The sequence below is a fragment of the Lates calcarifer genome, unplaced genomic scaffold, assembly GCF_001640805.2.
Source record: "Lates calcarifer isolate ASB-BC8 unplaced genomic scaffold, TLL_Latcal_v3 scaffold_62_131, whole genome shotgun sequence".
NCBI classification, from domain to species: domain Eukaryota; kingdom Metazoa; phylum Chordata; class Actinopteri; family Centropomidae; genus Lates; species Lates calcarifer.
In genome coordinates this window covers 27,763-54,415 of record NW_026118170.1, presented here as the reverse complement: position 1 = coordinate 54,415, position 26,653 = coordinate 27,763, and the positions used below count along the sequence as shown (strand labels likewise).

Here is a 26,653-nt window from a genome sequence, read left to right as displayed (position 1 = left end):
TTCTCAGGAAAAAGAACTTAAAGGATCCAAAAAGTCCTCATCCTACAGAAAGGTTCAGGGTGATTTATTGTTAATAATGAGTTTTACTGTTTTTACTTATTGTTGTAATTTATTAATGAAAGCTGAGAACAGTAACTGAAACATTTCAGGACTTCAGTGAATGAACCTGATTATTTTCCCCTGCAGATAATCAGGTAGTTTCCTCTGTATAAACCTCTCACCAACTCTGAGCCCCAGTCTCCATCAGAGAGTTCACTCCTCTGCTCTGAGAGCAGCAGGACTGGGTTCGGCTCAGAGTCCTTGTTTTTCCCTGTAGATGAAATTGTTTGTTTCTGAAACGCAGCCTTCGTTCTGTCTCAGCAGCTCCACTGTTTGTGTTAGTCAGACTCTGAGCAGTAAACCCTGTACTGTCGTCGTGTTTACACTCCGTGCCAACAGCGTCTTGTTTGTTGTCGCTCTGACAGATTACACTCTATTTCAGTGCGTCTCCACCCTGTTTCTGCTGTGTAATCAGTGGCATATGGGCAGAGTTTGTGGTGTCGAACCAGACGTAGTGTAACAGTCGGCTCCACCCGTCAGGGGTGGTGTAGAGCTGCAGTCCAGTTTCAAAGCATTAGATTATGTAACTGATCCACTGAGACCATAAAGCTGTTAGTTAGTTACACTGAGGTGAATAACACACTCTGCGCTTGTTATCAGAGCTGTGTGTGTTACAGCTGAGTCCTGTTCCCACTCTTTGACCAGTCCACTCAGGGATATACAGCAGCCCCGCCCGACACGCTAAACAGGATTAAACTGACAGAGAAGATGAATGAACGACTCCCACAGCAAGTCGCCTGAAAAGTCACATGTCAACCAGAGAAGAAGTGCTCATGGGAAAAGTTCTGTTCTTCCTGTTTCTGAGGTTCATTTACTGCAGAGTCACAGTCATCACTTCCTCTTCCTTCACGTGCACGAGCCTCAGATTGTGTTTATTCTGCACATTAACTACAAATGTACAGCTAAAATATCAGACTTAAATTTTAGTTCAGTGGATTTATTCTGCAGCCTTCAGTGTGTAACTGCACGATCTGATCTCTGAGCAGTGATAAAGGCTGAGAGCTGCATCCCAACACATGAACGCAACAATAACGTCTCTTTATTTTACCGTGGCAGTTAAAGGATGTGTTTTTCTGGTCCAGGGTGAACAGGCCGTCTCTGACCTACGGCGAAGCAGTGCAGTATGGGATGGAAAATGTGTCGTGGCTGAGGAGACATTCACAGTGGGGAAAGTAAGATGGACATTGTGTTTTCCTCCTCACACGGTCCTTCTGTCTGTTTTTAACACATGATAAAACATAAAACAGTTTTTATTAATGGAATAATTATTAACAAGAATAAGTAGAACAGATTATAATCTTTATCAGAAATATACAGACCGGTAAAATGAAGTGAAATGAAAACAGCTGAATTTAAAGGAGCAGTTCAACATGTTGGTGATGAGATGGACAGCACTCTCTTATCTGTGCAGTAAATAGAGAGCTGCTGCCAGCAGGTTAGCTTAGCTCAAACAGCTAACCTGCATCTGTCCAAAGGTAAAAATAACTCCACCTGTCGGCCTCTAAAGCTGAAACTGATTAAAGAACGTTTCCCAAAATGTGGAGCTGCTCCTTCACACACTCCGTGTAAAGAGTAGTGTATAATATCAGTATCAAGAGTCACCTGGTAGTTCATTACTGTATGAAGAACCTTACCCTCTGACCTCTGACCTCTGACCTCTGCTCCTCTTCAGACGGACAGTGAACTTGTTCCTCATCATCACTCAGCTCGGTTTCTGCTGCGTCTACTTCGTCTTCCTCAGTGACAACGTCAAACAGGTCTCACACACACACACAGCACTTCACACTTCACTCTCCAGCAGCTGTGGAAACCAATGCTCACATTTAGCTTCTTTTGCTAACAGCTAGCATGCTAACAGCTAGCCCCGGCCCGTCTCCTCACTAGGGACAGAGCAGAGTTGAGGAGTGTGTTTGTCTTGATTGACAGGTGTCTCAGCCTATCAGGAGCCGTGAAGGTTCATCACAGGTACATTACAGACCTGTAAAGACTCAGATCCAGCTCAGACTGACTCCGTGTGAACAACCAACACATCAATGATGAGTTTCACACAGCAGCTCATTAATCTCCTGCTTCAGTCACAGATAACTGAGGTGGACTCAGGTACATCTCACCTGTAACACCAGCAACTGGACAAAAGTTAAAACCACATGATTTCTGTTTCACATGTTGCTGCTTGTCTCAGCGCTCTGCTCGCTGTGTCTTTGACCTGTAAACTATTGAAAGCAGGATTAGTCATCAGTGTTTACATGACCCAGGAGACACACAGAGTGTCAACCTGTTTACTCTGATGGTGGACTCACAGGTAGTTTGGTCACATGAAGCTTGTTTTAGTTTATAAGGCAGTTTCCATCGTTATGCAACAGTATTTCCTGTATGTACTGAAGGCCTCAGAGAGTGTTCAAAGTTTACACATACCACAACCAGATAGGAAGAAATAGGTCAGCAGCAGTGGAGGGATCACAGTGAAGGATTTACATGCAGCAGCTCCAACAGAACAAATTAAAATAAAACCAAACAACATGACAGTTGTTGTTCGACTAACAGCTCCACAGACAGTCGACTGCATGAGGTGGAAACAAAAACCAGCTCTGATACAACAAAGGAACATTATGAGACTGAGAAATAAAATGTTGAAACAGGCTGAATCATTCAGATTAGATTCTCTGTGGACCAGCGACACTCGTCTCTATTGGTTGCTGTGAAGTCACAGGAGTGTTTGCTTTGTCTGTGACTGCCTGTGACCTTTGACCTCTGACCTCTTTACCACCAGCTGACCTCTTGTTATGGTTGAAGATGTGGAAAGTTACAGTGGTTGAGCAGCTCTCAGTGAACATGTTGTTACCTGTGTTTTTAATCCACAGGATGATGCTGATAAAATAAGAGTCCATGTGTAGTTTAGGTTGTGACCACCAGGTGGAGGTGTCTGTCTGCTGTGGTCTCACCTCACCTGGTGCTTCAGGCTGGTTAATGACTGATAATGAAACAGAGAAAAAATTAGACAAATGAACAAATAGAAAAGATTAAATGTAAAATAATAAAATCAGTAAAACAGATTCAAACAAACCAAAATGAGATAAAAAGAAATCAGTTTCCTTCATTTTCTCATTTATTAATAAACTCCTCTCTTCCTCTCTCCTCTCTCATCCTCTCCTGTCCTCCTCTCTTCTCCTCTCTCCTCTCCTCCTCTCCTCCTCTCCTCCTCTCCTCCTCTCCTCCTCTCTTCCTCTCTCCTCTCCTCCTCTCCTCCTCTCTTCCTCTCTTCTCCTCTCTCATCCTCTCCTGTCCTCCTCTCTTCTCCTCTCTCCTCTCCTCCTCTCTCCTCCTCCTCCTCTCTCCTCCTCCAGGTGGTGGAGGCAGCGAACGCCACCACCTTCAGCTGTCATGTGAACAACACCAACCAGACCCAGATCCTGGTCCCGAGCTTCGACTCCCGTCTCTACATGCTGTGTTTCCTGCCCGCCATCATCCTGCTCGTCTTCACCCCCAACCTCAAATACCTGGCTCCTCTGTCTCTGGTGGCCAACCTGGTGATGACCGCCAGCCTGGTGCTCATCTACTTCTACTCGCTCACGGTAAACTCCTGTCCTGGCTTTGAACTCACCACATTAATGTTACACTGACATTAAAGGAAAAACTGGAGTTAATTACAGTCAGTTCTCTGGAGACCTCAGCTCTGCTCTGAGACAGAGGAGCTACCTGCTGTTTAGCTACAGAGCTAACGTTACCTGGCTAACATTACCTGGCTAATGTTGGCTTAAATCACTGGTGACCAAACTCTCTTCACCTTTTTCTGTGTTTCTCCAGCTTCCTCCCTCAGTCCAGAGACATGCAGGTGAACTGCAGATTCTAACTCACCTGTAGTTGTGAATGTGAGTGTGAATGGTTGTTTGTCTCTCAGCCCAGAGATCACACAGTGTTGACGGTGTGTGGTGTCGGCATCACTGAATCAGAGGCGTGGGGTGTAACACAGCAGCCTCACTGTCAGTCTTATACAGACATCAATCAGCCTCTCTCCTCCTCTGAACCCTCAGCACAGTGAGGAGGGATAACGGTGCAGTATTCCCACCTTGATAAGGCTGTACAAGAGGCTGATATCAGCTCTGTGACAGACTGCAGATCAGTGACCTCTCACCCAGTGTCAGGAGGGATTCAGCCTCCCACCACTCGTAAGATGGTGGATAAAGCTTTGTATTTGCAGGAAGGATCTCAGATCTGTGTCTTTGTTGACGTCACCACTCGTTATAAACACAGATTTCGATCTGATGGAGACAGTAAACGAACATGATGTTCTCCTCATTAAGGTTTACACCCTGTCAGTGAACCCTCTGTGTTTCCCTCTGTCTCCGCTCTGATTGGTTCCTGGCCTTGTTATGGATAACACGACGCCTGGTTCTGACACAGTCTGCAGATTACCTGTTCTCCAGCTCTGGAGTTTTTCATCACGCAGCTTCTGCCCTTTACAGAAACATTGCAGCCTCTGAGAAATGACCTCGCCTTGAAAAAAGCAATTTCTTGCATCAGAAAGCTTCCAGAGATTCTGCTCTCAGAGATGTATGTGGCCTGTGAGGAGTTTCTGCAGCTGATGAATCACCTGAGTGAAAACTAGAGCATGAAGGCTGCAGAGATTTCAGCAGCTGGGATCAAGTTGTTTCTGTTGTTTGCTTTGATTTTATCACCTCACTGTATTTTACCTACAGAATACATCATGATATTAATGTGATTGCTCTAGTTTGATTGTAATGACCTCACACTTCAACTGCTCCTGCTGCGTCTCCTTCTTCTCTTCTTTCAGTGAAGTAAAAATGAATCTTGCGTCTGCTAATCCTCCGTCTGTTCCTCTACTTATTCCACAGCTACTTCTCTAATCGTGTTGAATTATTCTATTACAGTCTAATGTGATTTGTGAGTGTTGGAGGACAGATGAGTGTGAGTGGGCTGAGGAGAGGAGATTACTGAGTCTCCACAGAGAGGAAGTGGTGTGATTAGTGCTGGAACAATTATCAGTTATTCAGAAATAACAAACCACAGAGTCAGAGAGCAGCTGTGGATTATCAGAGTTAATGTTGTGTTTCCTCTGTTTTCTCCTGCAGCACATCACATACCCCATCAACCTGCCCAAGGTGGGCAGAGCTAAAGACTACCCTCTCTTCTTTGGGACGGCCATCTTCGCCTTCGAAGGGATCGGAGTGGTACGTGACTAAACACATTAAAAACTGCAGTCAGAAGTTTTCATGACTGGATTTTAATGTTCAGATTACTGAGGCAGAGTTTGTCCACAGACATGAAGCGTCGCAGGTGGAGAGAGTTATTCTCCTGTGTGTTTTCTGCTCGTGTGTGTAGACTCACATTCATGTGACCTTTAACCCTCCTGTAGAGATGTTACCAGGTGTTTTCGCTGACTTGACGTGATGCATGCTGGGTAGAAGTTTAGTCCTTTCTCTGGTGCTGCACTACGTCTCCATGTCACCTGACTTTAAAACCTGGTGGGAGTAAGACATGTTTAGCAGGTTTTATTCTAAGAGCTTCAGATCAGTTCTGTCCCGTGGTTTTCTCTTCTACAGCTGATTCAACTTATCTGATCATGTTTTACATCTGTGCACCAACACTTTAGTTTTCATTTCCAGACAGGAGCTGTTCATCAGTTTAGTTCAGTAAAGCAGTAAAGTCTTAGAGGTCATATTTTTTATCCTTCATATTTCACCTCTTTTCTCTTCTGGTGATGTTGTGGCCCATGTTTTTTTATCAGTCTGTGACTCTATCTCTCTTCTAGATAAATATTAAAAAAGTGTTGCTCTCCTCTGTGCACCTGAACACATCACCCTGGATGTTTTCTTACTTTTCTGGCCTGAACAACTTGTGTTTCTGAGTGTGTAAAGGCCTGTAGGTTCACAGTCTGACATGTTGAGAGGAACACCGTGTAAAAAAACACAGAACATCTGAGCAGGTTTTCCCATGTCGAGTTCAGTATATTTGATGAGTATGAGAACAGCTGGTTAAAGGTGAACACCGTCGCTCAGTCTCACAGCAGGAAGCACCTTGAATGAGTCTGATGTGACTGCTGTGGTTTTACACTCAGTCAGCAGCAGCAGCAGACGAAGTCAGAGTAATGTAGATGAATGTATAATGTAGAGCTGACCTCAGGTCTAATCACTGAAAGCTCTCTGTGCATTTACAGTTTCTATTAACATGTGTTTCCTGTGATCCAGAGAAGATATTCAGGAGCAGGTGTTCTGTTTATCCCCACTGTAATGTGGCTCAACAGATGTTTAACATGACGTCTTATGGAGAGTCATGAATTTAAATGGACTTGTTATGAAATGAAAGTTGTTTTTGTTCCATATGAGAATCCATGTGTCTGAATCACTTGCTGGCTGTCAGTGAACAGTGGTTATTATCATGCTCGACGCTGTGCTGAGGTAAAATCTGAAGCCTACATGTTGGTTCTGTTTGCTCAGTTTAAGATGCTCTGAAGCGACAGCTCTGCAGAAACAAACTCTTCATTGGTATTCAGTTAACGTTGGCCAGTGTGCCGGAGAGAAGATGACACTTTTCAACATGTTGAGAACAGAGCAGGAGAGCCTCCGTCTTCAGCTGAAATGTCAACACAAATTCAGCCTCATTATAACGTCCATAAGCCAAAATCAAGACATCGCAGCCTGAGAGGAAGTGACATTTTAAAATGAGAAACTCACTGTGAAGGCGTTTCTCACTCCTTTGGACTATTACCTCTAATGTTGTTGAAATGTCATTGAATCATTTCAGCCCATTATCCTGTTAACAGTCTGGTTGTGTCTCTGTGGGTCGACAGGTTCTTCCCCTGGAGAACAAGATGCAGAGGCCTCAGAGTTTCTCTCTGGTTCTGTATCTGGGGATGGGCATCGTCACCTTCCTCTACATCAGCCTGGGAACCATTGGCTACATGTGCTTCGGAGCGCACATAGGAGGGAGCATCACTCTGAACCTGCCCAACTGCTGGTGAGGAAACACCAACATGTCTGACAGGACAGACCGGTGAACAGCTGGAGTCACTGCTGATACTGATACTTTTATAAAGATTTTTCAAATCTAAACCCAATGGCTATCGCTCTGTTCTGACCAAAAACCAGCCTGGTTATCTCTCAGCGTGTACCTGCTGTGTTTTTCTTTAGTTTGAGTCCAAAAGCATTGTGTTATAGTTTATTATAGTTTATCAGCAACCACTGCTCAACCAACATCAGAGTCAGAGCAGCAACAGTTCAGTGGAGCTACAGATGAATTTTGAGGCCAATGAGAAAGAGGTGGAGAGTGTTGATACAACGCCTCCTGGTGGCTGGTTTCAGAAGGATTAGACAGCGTGTGGGACGAAGCTCATCAACCGCCTCGGCTTCACTCCTCTACATTAACCTGAGGAGTGAAAACTTCCTCAGGACTCAGATGAAGAAAAGAACAGTGTTTATTTCAGTTTGTGCTTCTTATTCAAAATCAAGTCATCCCAATAAAACTGTACCGTGGTTAGAAAACCATGGTGTTTAACAACTGAACAACAGAAACCTATATCACTGTTTCAACAGCACTTGTTAAATAAAATACAGACCACAGCTATTTATTAAATTAAACATATATAAAGGTATTTTTTGGCTCCTACATTACTGTTAAAAACACAAAGTTAGTCAGTGATATTACCAGTTAATTTATCTTATATTATTTATATTTTCTTTTTTTACAAGATTGAACAAACCAAGTTTCATGTTTGAATGTAACAGTTGATATTCCTGAATAAGTTTGATCAGATTATCACAGCAGATCTGAGATCAGGTCGTATCTCCAGGAACAGATATCTGACTGTGTAATCCAGTTCTCTTCAGTTATTAGTTTGAGTTAATAAGCAGTGTCCTCTCTGCAGAGCCCAGCTCAGAATTTTAAAATTCATCAGGAAACTAACTTCTCCTGGTTCGTAGAGGTTTTGATTAACACCATTCATCTCCACCTCTCTGATGAAGCAGCTCATTTTATTCCTGTAGTAAAGTTAAAAACCAACCCTCTGATCTGATGCGTTGGTGTCGTCACAGCTGCAGGAGACTGACGTCTTTTGAAAATCCTCCTGTGACCGGACTGATGTGTCTAATTAGCGGAACAGATTGGCTGTTTAATGAGGCTGAAAACTGAAAGACTGTAATTACCAGTATCTGTGTCTGATGCTGGTAATTACAGTGGTGTTTACTGTGTTTTACTGCAGATCGATTCCTCCACGTCCTGTAATATGTTTTTAATGGATGTTCAACAGGAAAATTGAGGCTGTGTGCTGCTGCTTGTTTTGTGTTGTATGAAAGTGTTTTGATAAACTAATTTAAACATGATTCATATATTTTATTCAGTTTTCTGGTTTCTTTCTGTCTCTGTTTCCAGGACGTACCAGGCCGTGAAGCTCCTGTACTGCTTTGGTATTTTTATCACCTTCGCTCTGCAGTTCTACGTCCCAGCAGAGATCCTCATACCGCCGGTGGTGGCCCGGGTGTCAGAGAGATGGGAGATGGCCGTTGACCTCCTGCTTCGCACCGTCCTGGTCATCTTCACATGTGAGTATGAACCGTCCGACGAGACAGAGCCAGACTCACTGATTAAAATCATTTATCTGTATTTTTCTGAGCTGTGTTGTGATGCTGTGGTTGTATTTAGACTCAGAGCTGCTGTGAGTCTGTGGGTAGCAGCTTCACAGAGGCAGGAAGTCACCGTTCAGGCCTTGTTGTTTCAGTTCTGTATCCAGAGCTCATCAGGCTCCGTCACAGTGTCTTTGCTTATCTATGTGTTCTGTTTTGTATGTTTTCAATCTGTTAATATAAAAGTTATTAATGTAAAAGGTTAATTTTAGTTCACAGTAATTAACCTGAGTCTCATCAGGCAGCCGACAGACACATGTTCTCAGTCTCATGTATAAGGATGCACATTCACGTGATGAATATACCTGCCGGTGGTTTCACAAAGACATAAGTCTGAATGAGATTCTGACAGTATGGTAGCCTGTAGCAAAAATATCACAGTTTGTGTATTGCAGTATTTACAGCTCTCGTACTGAAGTAAAAGAATCGGCACCTCTCTGCTCTGTGAAATAAAGTCAGCTGATGTTAGCTGGTTCATTGTTCTCTGCCGCAGTAACAGCCTGAAGTATTTATTTCACCAATGCTAGACATGCTAACACTCGTAGCTTCATTTGGAGACCGTTACCTTGAATTTGACAAAGTGACGGTGGAGCTCCTGTAGATGTTTGAAGTATTTCCTCCTGTTGCTCGGCTGAACCTTCCTCCTCCTCCGTCTGTCTTCTCTCTTTGACAGGGGAAAAGATTCCAGCTTAAACCATAGGAATGGTGAGGGATGTTATGAAACCTTGACTTTTTAAATCACGGTGTACCTTGAAACCGGTCCTCACACCGTTTCCTGATCTGCAGGCGGTGAAGAAGACGGCTGCTGCTGATGTTTAATCAGGGCTTATTAGAGGAAACACTGTGTTTTTAAAATGGTTTTAACATGGTGTAAATCCACTGGTGTTTCAGGAGGAGCTCAGAGACCTGCTCTCCTCCTTCATCCTTCAACTTTCTCTCTCTCCAACTTAATTTCCTGTGTAACTTCTCATCTTCTGAAGTGAAACCATCAGTCACACAGCATAAACTCAGAATGTTCTGTGTCGTCTCCTCCATTCAGCCGTCTTCAGGACAATGCCTTCATTTCAGTCCTGAGCAGGAACAAGAGACCACCATCTGTTTTTCTTTCCTGCTGCTGTGAAGCTTCCTTCTGTGGCACGTTGACTTTCTTTTATTGTATTTTTTATTAGGCTTATTTGTACAAAAAGACAATCAGCGTGCCAGCTGGCACTTTAAAGGCGTCACAGCCTTTTTTAATGGGTCACAGAATCTGTCTCTGCTTCTTACAGTAATTTACCAGAGGAAACAGAATAATGCCAGCCATGTTAGTGCAGGTCCCAGTCACACACAGAGAGCGTATATCCTCTGAAAGATGCCTGTTATCCCTCAGTAACAACAGTTGGAGCTGATTTCCTGGCTCAGTTTAACTCTGGGTGGAAGGATCCGGTCTCTGAGGAGCTGCTGAGCTGCTCCTACCAGCCCTGTGTGATCAATTATTTCCAGGTACTGTGGAAGAGCAGGAACGAAACGAGGAACAAAGAGTCTCTGTTGTGTTTTCCTGTTAGCGTCTGTAGATGTGTGAGGATTAGTCAAATCAATCCTGTAACATATTAAACACAGAGGACGCCGAACAAAAGACCAGATACCACCTTAAAGACCACCCAGTTGTTGTGTGTGTGTGTGTGTGTGTGTGTGTGTGTGTGTGTGTGTGTGCGTGCAGGTAAGCAGCTGATTGTTCATCTGGAGGAGGAGAGTGTGTGTTTGCCCCCCCCTCCAGGCAGCAGTAAACAGTTCCCTGTAATAGCTCTGCTGGGCTATTTGTAGCAGCAATAATCCTCCAATTGCTATTGATTCCCATTGAAACCTGCTGCTGATCCTTTGTGAGACGTGAAGGGTTCAGAATGAAGTAGATAAGCTGAGTGTGATACAGATGTGGACCCTTTATTAAGAGGAAGATACAGCACATGAGGGAAGTAGAGTGTCGAGTAGAGACCGATTGAACTGCACCACTCTGATACCAACAGCTGTAAATGGTCAGAGATGTTGAGATATGTGTTGAGCTCCAGTTCATTACCATTCTCTGCTCACTGCTCCTCACATAGAATAAAACCTCACGTCACAGCAGAGTTATTGAGTTACAGAACCATGGCTCTTGTTGGCCTCAGGATCTTCATTCCCTTTATTAGCTGTGATTGGAACCCACAGAGAATTTATGCAGATGACATTTGCCACGCTGCACAGGTTTCTGCGTGTGCATGTTGATCAGCTAATAAAAGGGAATAAATGCATACATGTGCCACTTCATGTCTGCAGGTCATTTGTGAGGCAGCCCTGTGGTTTCATCGGCGCTGAGCAGAGTGTGTGTTGTGAATGTGGAGATGCTGCAGCTCCCAGAGACATCCCTCTAATGCATGCTTGAATGAAGGAGGCGAAAGGAGACGGAAGGGGGAGCGGGAGGAGGAATGGTGTTGCTCCTACATGCTCAAGCAGGAGATTGCCTTTGGTTTTGAATCCGAGTACGAGATGAGATTGAAGCAGTGCGTCATCCTGTGTGTGAGTAGAGAAGCCTTTGGAGGGAATACCTCTGAGAGTCCGAGTCTTTGAATAGACAGCAGATGTTGGTTCGTGGCTGTCTGCAGGGAGAAGCTTTGTCTTTACTGCTGCTGTATTTTAGCAGAGTGAGTTTGTTTCTCTCTCGGTCTGCAGAGTTATCTGCAGCCAAACACAGCCCCATGTTAGACAAAGACACAAACCCCTCGACAGCCTCACACAGAGCAGGTGCATCACTTTTTATATTTCCCTCTGAATGTTCACATTAAAGTTCTGATGAATCAGCATCTCAGAGACTCTGAAACATCCAGAGACGTCTGTTTGATAAAGCTCTGATGTTTGAAGGATGTTTCATCTCAGCAGTTTATTCTGTCAGAAAAACATGGACGCTCACAGGAAATCTTTGTTGCTCTGTCAAAGATTCAGAACAGATCTGCTCCTGAAGAACTCCTCAGTTAACATTAGATTTTAATCCAAACTCTTTAGAACGTTGTTAAAAAGACGTTCACATTTAAGTAACATAACATTAAACCATGAGGGTGAACTGATTCCTGGACGTTCAGGTTCAAACTTCTGAGTAGGAACTCAGACTTCAGAGAAGAGAGATTTGAACGTCTCAGTGCTCAGTGTTTTCTCATGTTAACTGTTCGACATGTTTGTTTACTTGGTGTTTTTTACTGAATGTGAGATCAGTTTGTCGACAGACCTTCTGCCATGTCAGAGCAGGAGTTCGGCCTTGAAGTGGCAGAACTGTACTAACTGTACTGTCATTTCCTTCAGTTTGAGCTTAAACAGTCAGATAAGAGTTAAAAGAGAGGACAGCCTCTGCTGAGCTGTGCTGTGACTTCTTCTCCTGCTCGAAAGGTCAGTTCATTTCAGTGCAGGGAGATTTCTTTTGAAGTGAACTCTCTATTCTAATTCAGCAGATAGGCTGAGGAGGAGCTCACTGTTTCTGGCAGGTGGAGGAATGCTACATGGCTTTGTCTTGATTCTTGCACTTGTTCTTGCCATGATACAGGATTTGATCCTCTTGGTAAAGTTGGAGCAGTGGCAGATTTCTGAAACTCCATTATACACGATCTTATTCACAGTTTTCTGGTCACTGAGGAGCAGAACATTAGCGTTTAGTCTGGAAGTCCATTATTCACTCTGTCTGTTTTGGTCTCCACCACATCCTAAAGAAATAATTTGTTTCTTTAGCTCCTAGATTTTCACTTTTTCACCAGCTGGGCGACGACTCTGTGTCTGCTGTTTTGTGTTTGTGTTTATTAAAACAAACAGCTGCTGCTGGAAACGACACTGAATCAACCGAAACAGTTAATTTGCTTAAATAGAAATGAAACTATCAGCTAAAAGACCCCCCCACCCCGTCCTCACCCCTCAGGTGTGAGCCGAGGACACAGGTGAATGGGTTATAACACATGGACTGCACCAATTTTCACCACCATTATCTGGTTGTCTACAAACAAAATGTAATGAATGATTTAACAGATGCTGTAATCTCCACATAATTACGTCTGTAATGGAGCTTTGAATACAGAGCACACTCGTAGCTCAGCCTCAGTCTTTGCCTGTGCAGCAGCTGTAGTAGCTGCACTGGTCATTTCATTCCCTCTCTGAAAGTGCTTCTTCTGTTTGAGTCACTTTGCCACAGGCTGGAGCTGAGCAGCTAGTGTGTGTTGTTAAGCTGTTGATGGGAACAAGAGAGGACGTGAGGATGTCGCGTGAGCCTCCTCTTCTTCTTCTCTTTGTTTTTTTGTACTTCATCCTGGAGCGCTGCGGCACAAAGGTGGCACGCCACTGGGAGAACATGCTGCATGTGGCTGGACTGTAGAGCTGTCATATGTCTTAGCCATTGAGAAATATGATGTATGCACACGTTCACCTTTATGTCTGGTGGAGCTAATTCATCTCTGCTGTTTGGCCTTTGCTTTCTGTGGCTGTTTCAGTCGAGTTACTCTATGCGAGAGAGGCAGCGAATCGAAGATCAGATGTAATTCATCTACTGCAGCTCTGTTTTAGAATAATAATGACTAAGAAGCAACAATAAATTGTCTGAATAGAGAGAAAAACAACAGGGTAGTGAAACATGGACGACGGGATCTGTGAGTTTTTCCATTACCTTTCAGTTTAAGTTAATAAAACAAAATAACACATGATTGTTGAACTTCTTGTTCCAACACCATGTTCACTCCACCAGCTGATAAACTCTAACCTAACATCATGAAGGCAGAGCATCGGATTATAGCCTGATGATCTGTTGGTCTGCTTCTTCTCCTTCTGGATACATCCCACAAACCCCCAACACCATCCAGGCCGTCTTTGTCAGGATGGTGGACGAGACCTTTTTACAAACAGAAGGTCTCACTCTGACCCCTTCTGAGAGACTCCTTCAGAGCTGAGACAGATGGTGGACCGAGGGGTTAGCAGCTGGGTTAGCTCCTTTGTAAAGGTTGGATCAGGAGATCAGGAGAATATTTCTGTAAGCTGTAGCATTAAGATTTCCCTTTACTGGGACTAAGAGCTCAGACCATAAGAAACAGGATGTGGCTGTGGCGTGAATAGAAACTCATCAGTAACTCTGTTTTAATGTGAGAAGGAACTGGAGCTCTCTGGATTAAACCTCTGTTTGTGATTCGACTCTGACTCGATGCTGCTGTGGATTCAGTAGTCAGACACTCGTCCCTGTTTTCCATCTGTTAGCACACACCGTGCAGTCTCTGTCATTACAGCAGCACCTGTTGTAAGATAAGGTAACAGTTGAGTCTCACCTGATCACCTAGAGATGACAGGAGGAGCAGTCAGCCCTAAAGGTCACACCTGAGAGAGCAGTCAGCGTCTGAATGTGCAAGTCACGTTTTTAAACTGGCCTTATCTCTGAATGACGACCTGTGTCCTCAGACCTCCGGAGCAGCAGCTCTCTGAGTGTCAGCCGAGCTAAAAGAAGCACAGGCAGTGCAGCCGGACCGCGAGCAGACAGGTCAGCCTGAGGATTTCTGTCTTTAGCATGGACCTCCTGCTGGGCGGGGAAGGTCAGCCTCACCCTCCAACTCCATCCTCCCTCACGTTCTCTGTTCTCTGTTCTCTCTGTTCTCCCTCTCCTCAGGTCGCTGTCCTCTGTTCCTCAGCGTCTGGATCAGGGACATTTTCTGGACTCTGACCTAGTTTTTTAGCTCCTAAAATTGTAACGTCACCAGAAGGAAAAGAAAGCTGTAACTCTAACTTGGAGCGCTGCGTGTTCTTGTATTTCAGTTCACAGCAGAAACTCAGAATTCATTGTGTTGAAATTGTGATATATTAAAACATGTTCATTTTATTTATTTTACTAAACACAAATGGAATATCAGAGGATATATTAGTCCTAGAAATCTCATGACTGAATATCAGGGTTGTCTGCAGGCCGGGTTTTTGTCGTTGTTTTGTAGGCCACCTGTCTGCCTCCTCTATCCATATTTTTATAACCTTCCTCTGCGCTGTTATTCCACCCACAAGCTAAGAGCTGACACCTCACCAGGCCTCTACATGAGTAAAGGGGGCAGCAGTGATGGGGTGTTGCTCTCAGTTTTTCACATGAAAAGTGTCACAAATGTTTAACAATTGAAAAACGAATGTGTGAGAGAAGAAAGCTGCTGTTCTGATAGTTTCCAGGGAAACAGGAGAAACACTGTTTTCATTTTAATCAACCAGCAGTGTGGATTTGTATTTAACTGATTGTCCTGATGATGTTTGCAGCTCTGTGGTGTTTTGTTCGGGTTTTTTTTCCCCTTGCTGCAGCACTGAGCGTCGACACCTCTGCTAATGGACCACTACCTCTCATTGAAATGAATGAGGAGGCTGTATTTTCCCACACAGCCTGAATGTGGCCTTAGACCCTCCTAAACTCCACAGAGTAAGAGATGTAATACAGACATGTGTCAGCGCTCTTATTTAGAAGATAAAGATATTTTTTATGTGAAGTATCTGAACAGTCAATAGTTTAGTTAACCATTAACAAAAACAAACAGACAAAAAAAGAAGGAATAACAGCAGGAATAATTTCAAGACAGATCAAACTAAACCAGTTTATTTGGATAAACAATAATTGACAACAAACTTGCGCAGCCAGATCAGGAGTCGCATTAGTGCGTAAAAGGAAAATGTCCGACCTTGAACCCTTTCAGCTGAAAGTAGCTGAATCACTGCAGCTTCTCTGAGCTAACACAGATCACACTGACGATGTGCTGGAGCTGTATTTGAGAACGGTGTATTAATATTTACATTTTGCATCGTATTAGAGGAGGACCCACACCGAGCTACGTTTAGCCTGCTTCATCATGGCTCACATTTCTGTTTTCCTTTGTTGGTTCATCAACAGTTAATCATTGACATCCCTTGTCTGAACACACAAGTCAAAGATTTGAAGAACAACAGCTTCCTTCCATCAGAAAGAAAGTTCAGAGAACAAAACTTAAGTCAACAACATTTGATCTTTGACTCTCTGATCCTCTGGATATCCTCTGGTATAAAAGCATCACAGAGCGGCTGAGTCCGGTAACAGGAGCTTGCTTTGTGGAGCTCAGTATCGTGACATGACAGGACTTTTGAGTTTTCAGGGTTTGGGGAGTTTTGCACATTTTCAGCAGAAGTGTTCAGACAGATTCAACAGAAAGTCAGTCAGGAAGCTGTGACCTCGGCCACTTTATCAGACTCTGCGGTCTCTGTGTGTGAAGTGTTGTTGTGGTGTTGTTCCCAGAGCAGGGCCACACAGGCCGACACTCTGGAAGATTGTTGTTGTCATTAAAGCCCATCCTGCACCTCCCCAACAACTTGGAGGAGCACCTGAGGGCTCTTAAATCCAGACAGGTCAGCGAGATGTCAAACCAAGGACAACAGTCCCTGTCTCTGATCCTGTAGCTTGTTTATCCTCAGCTTTGTTTGGTGAGGAGATAAAGTTGAGTGTCCACTGGGAACCTCTCTGCCCGCAGTGCTGAGGTCCTTTTGTCGTTGTTTTCATTGTAGTGTTCCCAGAGGTGCTTACAGCTTGATATGTTTGTTCAGAAGAAGAGGCGCTTGACTTTTATCAGTTCAGGTTTTTCTACAACTTAGTAGAAAGTAGAAAGAACATAAAAGGCCTTTTGAAAATGGCTTCCTCACATTTCTGAACATGCTGGAGGCAGAAAAGACTTTCATATACAAACCATTGATGCCACAGTCGTCCTGAAACAAGACGTGAAAAGACGTCTTATAACCTGAGATGTTGAAGGATCAGTATCATCAAATAAATCTGATCAGACTCTGATCCTGTACTGTTAATGTGTTTGATCCACCTCTGCTTAATGAACATCAGTGACTGTGAATGATGATTTAGGAGCACTGCTGATTGACTGCTTTTTTGGACAGGAACAGGGAGCAGGATGGTGTGTCCATCTGTACAACTCATTTATCTCAACAATTACTGGAGAAAACTGCCTGTCTGGATGTTCTCTAACAACCCTGTCAGGACAAAAGGAAATATAAAAATTATGGACAGAAGTAATGGATAGATAACATCAAATGTATTTTGTTTGGTCTGAGAGTTTTCTGCACCGTTCACAGGTCAAAGTAAAGTCGAACTTACCCAGATATCTAACACAGTCCCACAGTGATGATGTGTTTCTGTAGTCCAGTCCTGAAGTTAGCATCAGCCTGGTTCCTCCACAAAAAGCCAATGGGATTTTTTCATTGTGTTTTGGTTTATTCCAGAAAATAAACTTTGAGCAGCTAAAAGTTTCTGATCCTTCAGGTTTAGTTGATCAGATAATCTTCACAGATGAACACCACTGTTCTGATGTTTGAAGCCTAAATCCAACCTCCAGAAGTAAGAAGCTAATGTTAGGCTATAAACCAACTACACCACGGTCACATGACGTCAACGTCTCCACCACTAAGCTTCCAACTGGTCATTTCATTTAGCTCTGAGCTCTTCTACAAAAGCCTTTCTTCTTAGAAAGTTAGTGAGAGTTTGAAAGAGCGTGAGTAGAAACACAACGAGGCTGTAAAGGTGAACTGGTGAGTAGATAGGTTTTCATGTTAACGTCCCCGACAACCTCTGTAGTCTCATTTAGACACTCGTTAGCAACCGCCTTTTTTAAGACACGTAAAAGCTTCAAACATCAGGAGTGGGGGATTTACTGACCCATTTTATGTCGGAGAATCAAACCTGAAAATGTCTTGAGCTTGTGTTAAAACCACAGACCTTATTTCAGACATTTAACCAGAAACACACTGACTCTGGGACGAGGGAACAGGAAGTGCTAACATGCTAACATGCTAACTGACTTCCTGGTTTTAGGTTTGGATATGGATAGTTTGTCTGGTATTATTCATGCTCTCAGAGGATACACCTGTTTGATTGCTGTTTTTCTTCATGTTGTTCAGTTGTGAACAAACTTTTAGTTTAGTTAAGGTTTGAATGGCAGCAGCTTGTCCTTTGTGTTTTCAGCTTCTCTCAGACTTCACACAATTAAATGTTATATTTTCAGTAAATAACTTGACAGGCTAGAAAGGTCTGTATGACATTTTGTTGCTGTACAAAGCAGCACAGAGAAAGAATGGCAGCTCATCAGGCGGTGGTGAATGGTTCTGTGTTGTCTTTGTCCTTTCTTGGACAAAGACTGTTTCTACCTTTCCATTTCATTCATTGTGTCTGTCTGGCTTCAGTTTTTATGATGTGTGTGACGTGTGTTTTATCATATTTTTTTCCCACCCTTGCTTCTGAGAGCTATGTTGGTTTAACAGAATATTTCTGGTTCAGTGCACACTTGTATGTTCGCTGCTGAGTGACAGGACGATACAATAATTTCCTCCCGTCACCACCTCTCGCATGTGACCAGTTCGTCCTCGTAATCCGACGTGAACTTTTCCATCTTATCCAGGAAACATGATTGCTCCCTCCATGGCCCACTTTCCATTTTGTTCAAGATGTACGCTACTTATTTCAAAATCATAGTTTCAGAAGAGATTGATATGGATTTATTCATGAAACCAGGCTCTAAACAAGCAGCAAACATCCTTATTTATCATACCTCTCCCTCACAGCCGCACAATTTAGAGCAATCATTTTCCACAATTGTTGGCTTTGCTTCAGAAGGTAAACAGTCGTCTGTGTTGGTTGTAATTCCACCCTGAAGGCTTTTTCTCACAGCACTCTCCACTCTCTCTGTTGCAGTTTATTACCCCGCTCACGCATAAAACCCAGGCGGCTGTTCAAGGCTAAATCTCTGTTATTTAAAATCAACACTGTGAGGTGTGTTTTCATACGCCTGAGTGCTTCAGCATTCATAGACTGTTCGAATGCTGTGATATAGTGTCCCTTTATTTTTACTTGACATTTAATGCAAGCTTTTGTTCCATGTGGTGTTTGTACATTTACGTTTTCATTTGTACATCAGCTCCTCAGAAAAACACTGACTTCACTGGTTCAGTTCAGCAGGAAAGAAACTCACTGAACACCTTAATCGGTCAATGCCCCTGTGCTTTTTCTCCACATTAAAACCTCCAAGTTATCAGAGACAAACACAGTTCATGTTCACAATGTGCTGCTGCTGTTAATCTGAGAATGAAACAGATTCTGGAATTCCACAAATTAAAGGTTAGGGCTGCCTCACAGTTCACACACAGATCACTACAGGAGCAACAGGCTGTAAATTTTACAACCAGATCTTTAAAATGAACAAACCACAAAACTAACTAGAGGCAGAGACTTGATGAAAACTGAAAACAGAGCCACTCGTTTCTGGTATTACCAAATTGAGGCAAGAGGGAGAGAGAGAAAGAATTTAACAAGCTAATATTAAATTAGATTTGTACTAACTGATCCTCACTAAGCCCAAACCCTGTGAAGTTGTTAGTGGCTGGGTCTGTCTCTACCAGCTCTCCAGAGTTTGATTTGAAGGGTAGATCCATTAGGAAGAAATATCTGTGCAAGCATTAACAACCATCTCATTATCGATTTACATCTTCTCTCTACATCTCTCTGGAGCTCTAGTCACACCTCCATCAACTCACCTGATGTGACGGACAGTTTGTGTTTTATCTGATTGCTGTTTATGACTCAGTGATGTTGCTGCCTAAAAACAGACGTCAGATGTCTCTGAGGTTAAGTAAAGGTCAAAATGAAATTGATTACAGCCCCTGCAGCAGACTGTCACCTCCTGATTAAATGAATCCTCACACATGCTCGTGGGGAGGAGTTGTAATGACAGCTCCTGCTACCTCACATTCCTCTAATTTTAAACAACCATGAGCCACGATAAATTGAATGGGTAACTTTGATGAGTGTACATCCTGTTTCCGCTCGGCCAAAGGTTTTGATTGAGCTCACACTGTTTCCCAGGAGCTGAAATAATCAATTTAATTTCCTAAGAAACTCAGGCCGTTTGTGGAGGATCTGGGAGGAGCGGTTCAGCGGGGACAGACACCCCCTCCAACACAAGTTTGTAATTGAACAGTAAGAAAATGTTTGGACTTTTTTTACCGACCTCGTCCTCAGGCCCACGTATAATGTTTCTTAGTGAAAGTGAAAATAGTTTTTATTCTGTGCTGCAGTGACTCATCCTGACTGCAGGTTCATACAAAGGACTGAAAATCCTTCACTTTCACAAAGAAAGTTTGTCAAACTGCCTTCGTCCTCCATCACACCAGTTTAGCCAGAAACAGTCCTTCGTCAGTCGGTCAGTTAACCTCAGGCCGTGCCGTTGACCTGAGTTCACTGATGCTGACACAGTTACAGCTTCATCCCTCCTGTTTTTTCCTCAGGAAGTGACGAAGCAGATTCTATTGGTTTGTAGAGGAGTTTCTCTGCCTCTGTCCATTCATCACGGCGAGGAAAAAAGTGACTGCTCAGTCAACTCGGTGATGAAGAGGTGGGAGAGAGGGAGGTGAGATTTGGCAGAGGAGGTGTGTCTGATGCCAAGTTAATGATCATTAGGGATCATGGCTGTTTATACTGTGCTGGCAGGGATGAGGCTGTCAGAGAAAATGCAAATCAGCATATTTAACAGGTTTATTACTTTGTCTTTCTCTCTCCAACATCGCGGTTCACAGATTTGTTGATGACAGGGTCGGCCTGACAGATAAACAGTCCACTGGGTCAGAAAATCTCAGGCTGTGTAGAGATTTTTCTACAAGGTAATAACCTTGGTTGTTTGAAGGAGACACGCAGCAACACATCATAAAGTAGCTGACAGCAAGGACTCCAGTTCACCATCACAGGATGTATACAAGAAGCAGAGAGTTATCTCAAGGCAAAGTCATTCTTCTCTCTACAACTAAGGAACAAAGAAGCTCAGTGTGAACTCAGTCGGAGGAGATAGATGAATGTTGCTGAGCAGCTTCACGTCTTTAACTACAGTTACTGTGGCGACTTTTCCAACACAATAAAACTTACTTAAAGTTGTAAGATAAGGCGAGTGGCTACAATTACACCTGGTGTGTGCACTACTCTGAAAACTACTCTGAAACTTTAAGACTTTTGAAAACGCTTGTCCTGTTTTAGTCTGAAAACTCTGAAGTCGAGTTTTAGTCAAGATGCACGGAAACAATTATTCTTCCTGATCAGTGATAACATGCCCCTCCCTGAGTCGTCACGTTCTGATCATGTGACCCATTTCTGCATGAAATCAAAAAGTACACACGTGTCCGGTGTTGGTCATGTGATGTGGCGTGTTTCAGGCGTGTTATAGTGACGTAGCCTGACATTAAGACAAAATATAAAAGCACAAGGATTCACATGAGTAGCATTTGAAGAGAGTCCAAACTGGAACAAGAGAGTTCTTATGTAGCCACAGTGCAAGATAAAAATACATTTATTAAAAGGCAGCAGCAAACAGAAAACTCTGCAGCTCTGATTTAAAATAACTCAGATTTGGATCATTCATCATGTTTTCTGGGAGTTTGTTCCAGATAAAAACTAAATGTGGCTTCACCAGGTTCAGTTTTGACTCTGGAGACAGAAAACAGACGTGTCCAAGACCATCGAGAGGTCTGGACTGTTCACAACCAGGCAGCACATCAGAAATGTTCTCTGGCCCTAAAACTATTCTCTGCTTTATAAACAGTCACAGCTTCATCATGTAGAATCAGATCAGATCGAACATCTGCTGAAACAAAACGCTGCCTTTAGAGAAAAAGAGCAGAGGTGTTGTTTCACTCAGTGACGGTCAGTTATCGAAAGATGGTGACGTTTTCTTTGGTCTTCATCTTTCAACATCAAGATCTGATCAGCTGTCTGCCCGTCATCTTGGCGAATCCCTGATGTTTTGTTGTTAAAGCTTCTGTTCAGCTTCCTGTGTTTACGTCTGTATGATTTTTGTTTGGAGTCAGTGAAGTCGTCTGCTGCTGCTGCTCGTGGCTTCCTGCTGATCAGATCCACTCCTGGCTAATTAACATTAGCATAACTCAGACCTTGACTTTTCACTTGCTGTTGGTCTCAGTGAAGACGGCCCGGGAGTCTGCCGGAGGAGACCAAGCTCCCCTCCATCTTTAATGAGCTCTAGTCCACCGAGCAGCAGCAGATTGGCCGGTTCTTGGAGCAGCAGATGAAAGTCTTCTCCCAGCCGGTTGAGCCGGAGGCGGCAGAGTTCCATGGCTCCTTCTTCTGTGGTGTTTGCCAACGGCAAGGTGAAGAAATGAGACAGTGGGACGGCGTCTGTACATCCTGGTCGACTGCTGGAGAAAAGGAAACTAAGATCCTCCACACCAATCTTTGATCCAACCTCAGAGCATCCCCTGCTGCTGGTTCTAACTCTGTGTCTCTGGAGGTAATTGACTCCACCTGTCTCAGGAGCTGTTGTTTTAAAAGTTGTGGGCTGGCTTCAGAAACTGCCTGCTGACAGTGTAAAGGCAGAGAGACCCCCTCCTCCCTTCCTTCCCTCTGAGCCTGTCCTTTATTTCCCTCCTCCGGCTGCTTATTTGAACCTGCCTGGCCTCTGTGGCGTCTCTGTTGATGCTGGTGGGGGTGAAGATAAAAGCTCAGAGCTTCTGATAGCGTGTTGTCCTAAATGATGGAGCTAAAAATAGAAACAGCTCCTTCTCCTTCACTGATTTTGGGAGAATCAAAATGACTACAGAAGACTTTAGAGATATATTCTGTCAGACCCTGCCCTCCATCCATCTGAACCATCTGGTTCAGGAGTGGAAGCTGTTTGTAGACGTCCAAGTCGAACATAACCATGTTCCACAATGATAAAAACGCTGTTACTGTTAAATAACTTTATATTATAACAGGGTCAGGGTCCTGTGTTACTGCACATGGACAAACCCTGATCTCTATGTTCATTAGAATGATCATGGAGACAGACCAGGTCTGTGCATGTGAATCAGGTCTGATTATCTGACTGTGGAGAAAACCTGTGGGTGTCTGATGCCAGGTGTTCTCACCTTAGAGATACAGGTGGATACAGGTGGATACGTTGTACCGTACTGTTGTGGTGAAGGAGCTGAGCCTGAAGGCAAAGCTCTCGATTTACCAGTGGATCTGTGATCCAACCCTCAGCTGTGGTCCTGACCTGTGGGCAGTGACCGACAGAATGAGATCGTGGATACAAGCGGCTGAAATCAGCTTCCTCCTCAGGGGGTCTGGGCCAGTCTGAGGAGGCTCAGAGTAGAGCTCAGCTAGCTGCTTCATGTCAAAGGAACCAGTTGATGTGGTTCAGGATCCTCCTGGTCTACCCTGAGGTCTCCTCCTCAGGGTACTCCTCAGAACTGGAGGCATTGTATATCTCATCTGACCTGGGAACAGATCTCTATTCTAGTCCAGTGTTTCCATACGTATTGTACTGTAACGTCGTTTGGGCCGGTCCACATCCTTCTTTCCTTGAAACACTGTTGAACTGCCATGAACCTTCTGCTCCTCCTGCAGACGGTTATTCACACCTCACTACTTTACTCTGAACCGACGTTATCCACCGGCCTTCACCGCTTTAACTGTCGACTGATTCATCTCAGTTTAAATTAAATTCTCTCTTTTCATCTCATTTGTTTTTTCTGTCTGGTTTAAATCTGTAGTTTGTGGAACATTTTCCTTGTTGACGTCTTGTTTATCTGCAGACAGTTATTAAAATCAACCAGTTTATAATTAAATATGATTTCAGTTCTTTTCACTGCACAGACACTTTCTGTCTGCAGATGTGTCTGACCTTTACAGAGCTCTGCAGGTTCACTGTGGTCCAATCATCATCATCACCACACATCCTTCTCCCTGTTCAGAGCTTCTCCATCAAACACAGCTCTGCAGGCTGAAGAGAAGACAGGCTCTTTGTTTCTGGGAGATGGTTTGTCCACATTAGTTTGTTCTCAGCGTTCCCTCCTCAGCCCTTTGAAGCTGCCTGATGATCCCCACTCTGCCTCTGTCTCAGGGGGACGCCAGCCGGGCTTTCAGCCGCAGCCTCCTGCTTTATTTGCTGTGAAGTGTCGGTGTCCTCCTCCTCCTCTCCTGCTGTGTTTGATGGCTCAGAAAGCTTCAGCTGTAGTTTGAAGAGCAGCCTTCGACGGCGACGGCTTCTCCCTGGAAGTGACAGGTTTACTCCCCGGGAGCGTGCGGCGGCGAGGTGCTTTCGCCGCACTTGTCACATGAAAGCTCGACCTTGGCGTCGCCCTGTAGGTTAATTTGACAGACTGTGTGAACACACAGCAGCGAACAATTGATTATGGTTCAGAGTCTTTTATCAGCCGCTGGTAATGGCTGTCTGACGCTCAGAGAGAACAAGCCTCAGTGTGGGAGGAGGTGGAGACAGGAGGAGGAGGAGGGAGGTGTGAGGAGTGTGTGTGTGTGTGTGTGTGTGTGTGTGTGTGTGTGTGTGCTTCAGGTGAGTCCAGGTGTGTGACGGCTGCTCCTGTGCAGGTGTTTGAGGATGAGAGTTTCTCTGCAGGAGCAGGAGCTCTGACAGCATCGCTGCGTATGAACACGTGTTTGTTTTGTCCGATGGCGGCTGCCCGCTGCTGTTTACACCCGTCTCCATGACGACAGGTGAAGGTGACTCGGGCGCCCGGCGACCATGACGGCGTGATCACCACTCCTAACACGTGAAAAACAATCAGCTTTATTGCACAGCCACAGGCTCTCCACCTCCTCTCCTCCTCCTCTCCTCCTCTCTTCTCCCTCCTCTCCCTCCTCCTCTCTCCTCTCCTCCTCTCCTCCTCTCTTTCTCCCTCCTCTCCTCTCCTCCTCCTCCTCATGTTTGAGGAGGAGACGAGGTCAGAGCTTAGAGCTGCTATAATGTATTTTTCCTTCTATATGAAGGTCTGAAGCTGTTTCCTCCTCACCCTGTCCCTCTGTCTGTCCTCCTCCTCCTCCTCACCCTGTCCCTCTGTCTGTCCTCCTCCTCCTCCTCACCCTGTCCCTCTGTCTGTCCTCCTCCTCCTCACCCTGTCCCTCTGTCTGTCCTCCTCCTCACCCTGTCCCTCTGTCTGTCCTCCTCCAGGTGCTCTGGCCATCCTGATCCCGGAGCTGGACCTGGTCATCTCGTTGGTGGGCTCGGTCAGCAGCAGCTTTCTGGCTCTGATCTTCCCTCCGCTGCTGCAGATCGTGACCTTTCACACCGAGGGTCTGTCTCCGCTGGTCACCGCCAAGAACGCCGCCATCAGCCTGGTGGGGCTGGTGGGCTTCCTCACGGGGACATACATCGCCGTGGAGCAGATCATCACCCGTAATGGACTCAAACACGAAGAGACGCTGTCCTCCTTCATGGTCCAGTGATGCCCCCCCCAGGGTTCGGGTTAGCCCCCCTCACCCCCTGAGGACATTTAGAAACCATTTTAGGGCACATTTTAATTCCTTTCTTCTTCGCTGCTGTTGGACACGGTGGCCATTTTAGGTGTAATGGACGTTGGTGGTGCTCGATGTTGTGTTTGATGATGTCACTGCTGTGCTACGGTGGCCTGTAGTACTCACACTTCATCACATCCACACAGTGCAATCTAACATGATCATGGTGAGTAATGTGGAGTAGGAGTGGAGGGTTCACAGGTACAGTCCTTAATGTTTCAGTCAGAAAATCAAACTACCTCACAAACTGGTATCGATTCGGTCCGTTCATCTTCTCGAACCTGCCATCTGTGGACTTCAACCCTCGACTCAACTCAACATCGAGTCACTCAGACCTTTTCAGGTTTAACTCCCTCCAACTCATTTAGAATAAAAGAAAAAAACCCGACACATTTTATTTTGTTGCACTTTGATTTTTGCCTTATTCAATGAGACAGCGCACTACTTTGATTTAGACGATGCAGCACACAACCTTTAAATCACCCGTAACGTTAGAAAAGACCTGGAGCAGGGTTCAGGATCAACCCGCTTCTCAGACAGGAACCAGGTCCAGAGTCAGAACGTGTTTCCTGTCAGAGTCCTCTCCTCCTCCAGAGGTGAAAACAGTTTGATCATGACTCCAGTGTCTCATTAGAACAAAGTAATAACAAGTCAAGATAAATGTTGTGTAATGTTTGAGTGGAGCAGCAGGAGCAGGTGATGAGATACTGAATGAGACGCTGGAGGAAACCTTGGCTTTTTCTGTGGTGACTGAAGTGAAGTCAAACTAAACAAGAAAAGGGAGGAATCCTGATCCTGGAAACCAGGATTCAATGAATCAGATCCACATGAAGCCCAGAAACAGACACATCAGATTTTAGTATTAGTGTTGATGTGGGAACTCTTCTCTGTAACAACTTGTTCTTGTCTTTAAATCTTTTATTTTTTTTATCCAGTTCTTCTTTTTATGTGTTTTTATGTTGGGATGTATTTACTAAGTTAAACTAACCACACAGTTTTATTTCACTTTAATTCCAGAGAGACGCTGCATGTAACATAATGTAATATGTCTGTAAAATAAACCGCGGTTTGAGTAAGATTCATCACATGTTGTGTTCATCATGAAGCTGCAGAGCTGTTGAACCTCAGCTTCTCCTGTTTAAAGGATTTAACAGCTCAACTTGTTGTAGTGAGTTTATGATGATGAGAAGTTACCCAAAGACTAACGTCATTAACCAGTTAATCTACTGTTTAAATTAAGAAGAAAATCTCAACTTCCCAGAGCTCGACAGACTGGATCCATCAGATGTCCTGAGTTTGTTCAATAAAAGACGTCAGACACCAGCTGATCTGAATTTAACTCATTTCTTTAAACATGGAGACAAACAAAGCTTCATCTCATCCTGTTTGTCCTCCAGGTCCTCTCTCTGTCTGTCTCTGTCTCTCTCTCTGTCTGTCTCTCTGTCTCTGTCTCTCTCTCTGTCTGTCTCTCTGTCTCTCTCTCCATCCAGATCCAGATCCTGATCCTGGACCTGGACCTCTTCATCTCAGTGGTAAAGTGTCTTCATGTGTGTCAGAGTTGGACTGTTTGCAGACCGGTGGATAGAGCTTGGTTTGTCATCCATAG

The 26,653-nt window shown here is 44.3% G+C and overlaps 1 protein-coding gene across 1 annotated transcript in view; it reads left to right on the top strand.

The window, feature by feature from the left end:
- Positions 1-26,370, top strand: part of slc36a1 (solute carrier family 36 member 1) — a 33,413-nt gene extending 7,043 nt beyond the window's left edge. Inside the window, exons 6-12 of the mRNA XM_018674987.2 lie at positions 1,182-1,271; positions 1,772-1,856; positions 3,444-3,671; positions 5,190-5,288; positions 6,908-7,074; positions 8,485-8,654; positions 24,704-26,370. Of these exons, the coding sequence (XP_018530503.1) occupies positions 1,182-1,271; positions 1,772-1,856; positions 3,444-3,671; positions 5,190-5,288; positions 6,908-7,074; positions 8,485-8,654; positions 24,704-24,978 (1,114 nt within the window). The 3' untranslated portion in view covers positions 24,979-26,370. The remainder of the gene's footprint in view (positions 1-1,181; positions 1,272-1,771; positions 1,857-3,443; positions 3,672-5,189; positions 5,289-6,907; positions 7,075-8,484; positions 8,655-24,703) is intronic.
- Positions 26,371-26,653: the final 283 nt, after the last annotated feature.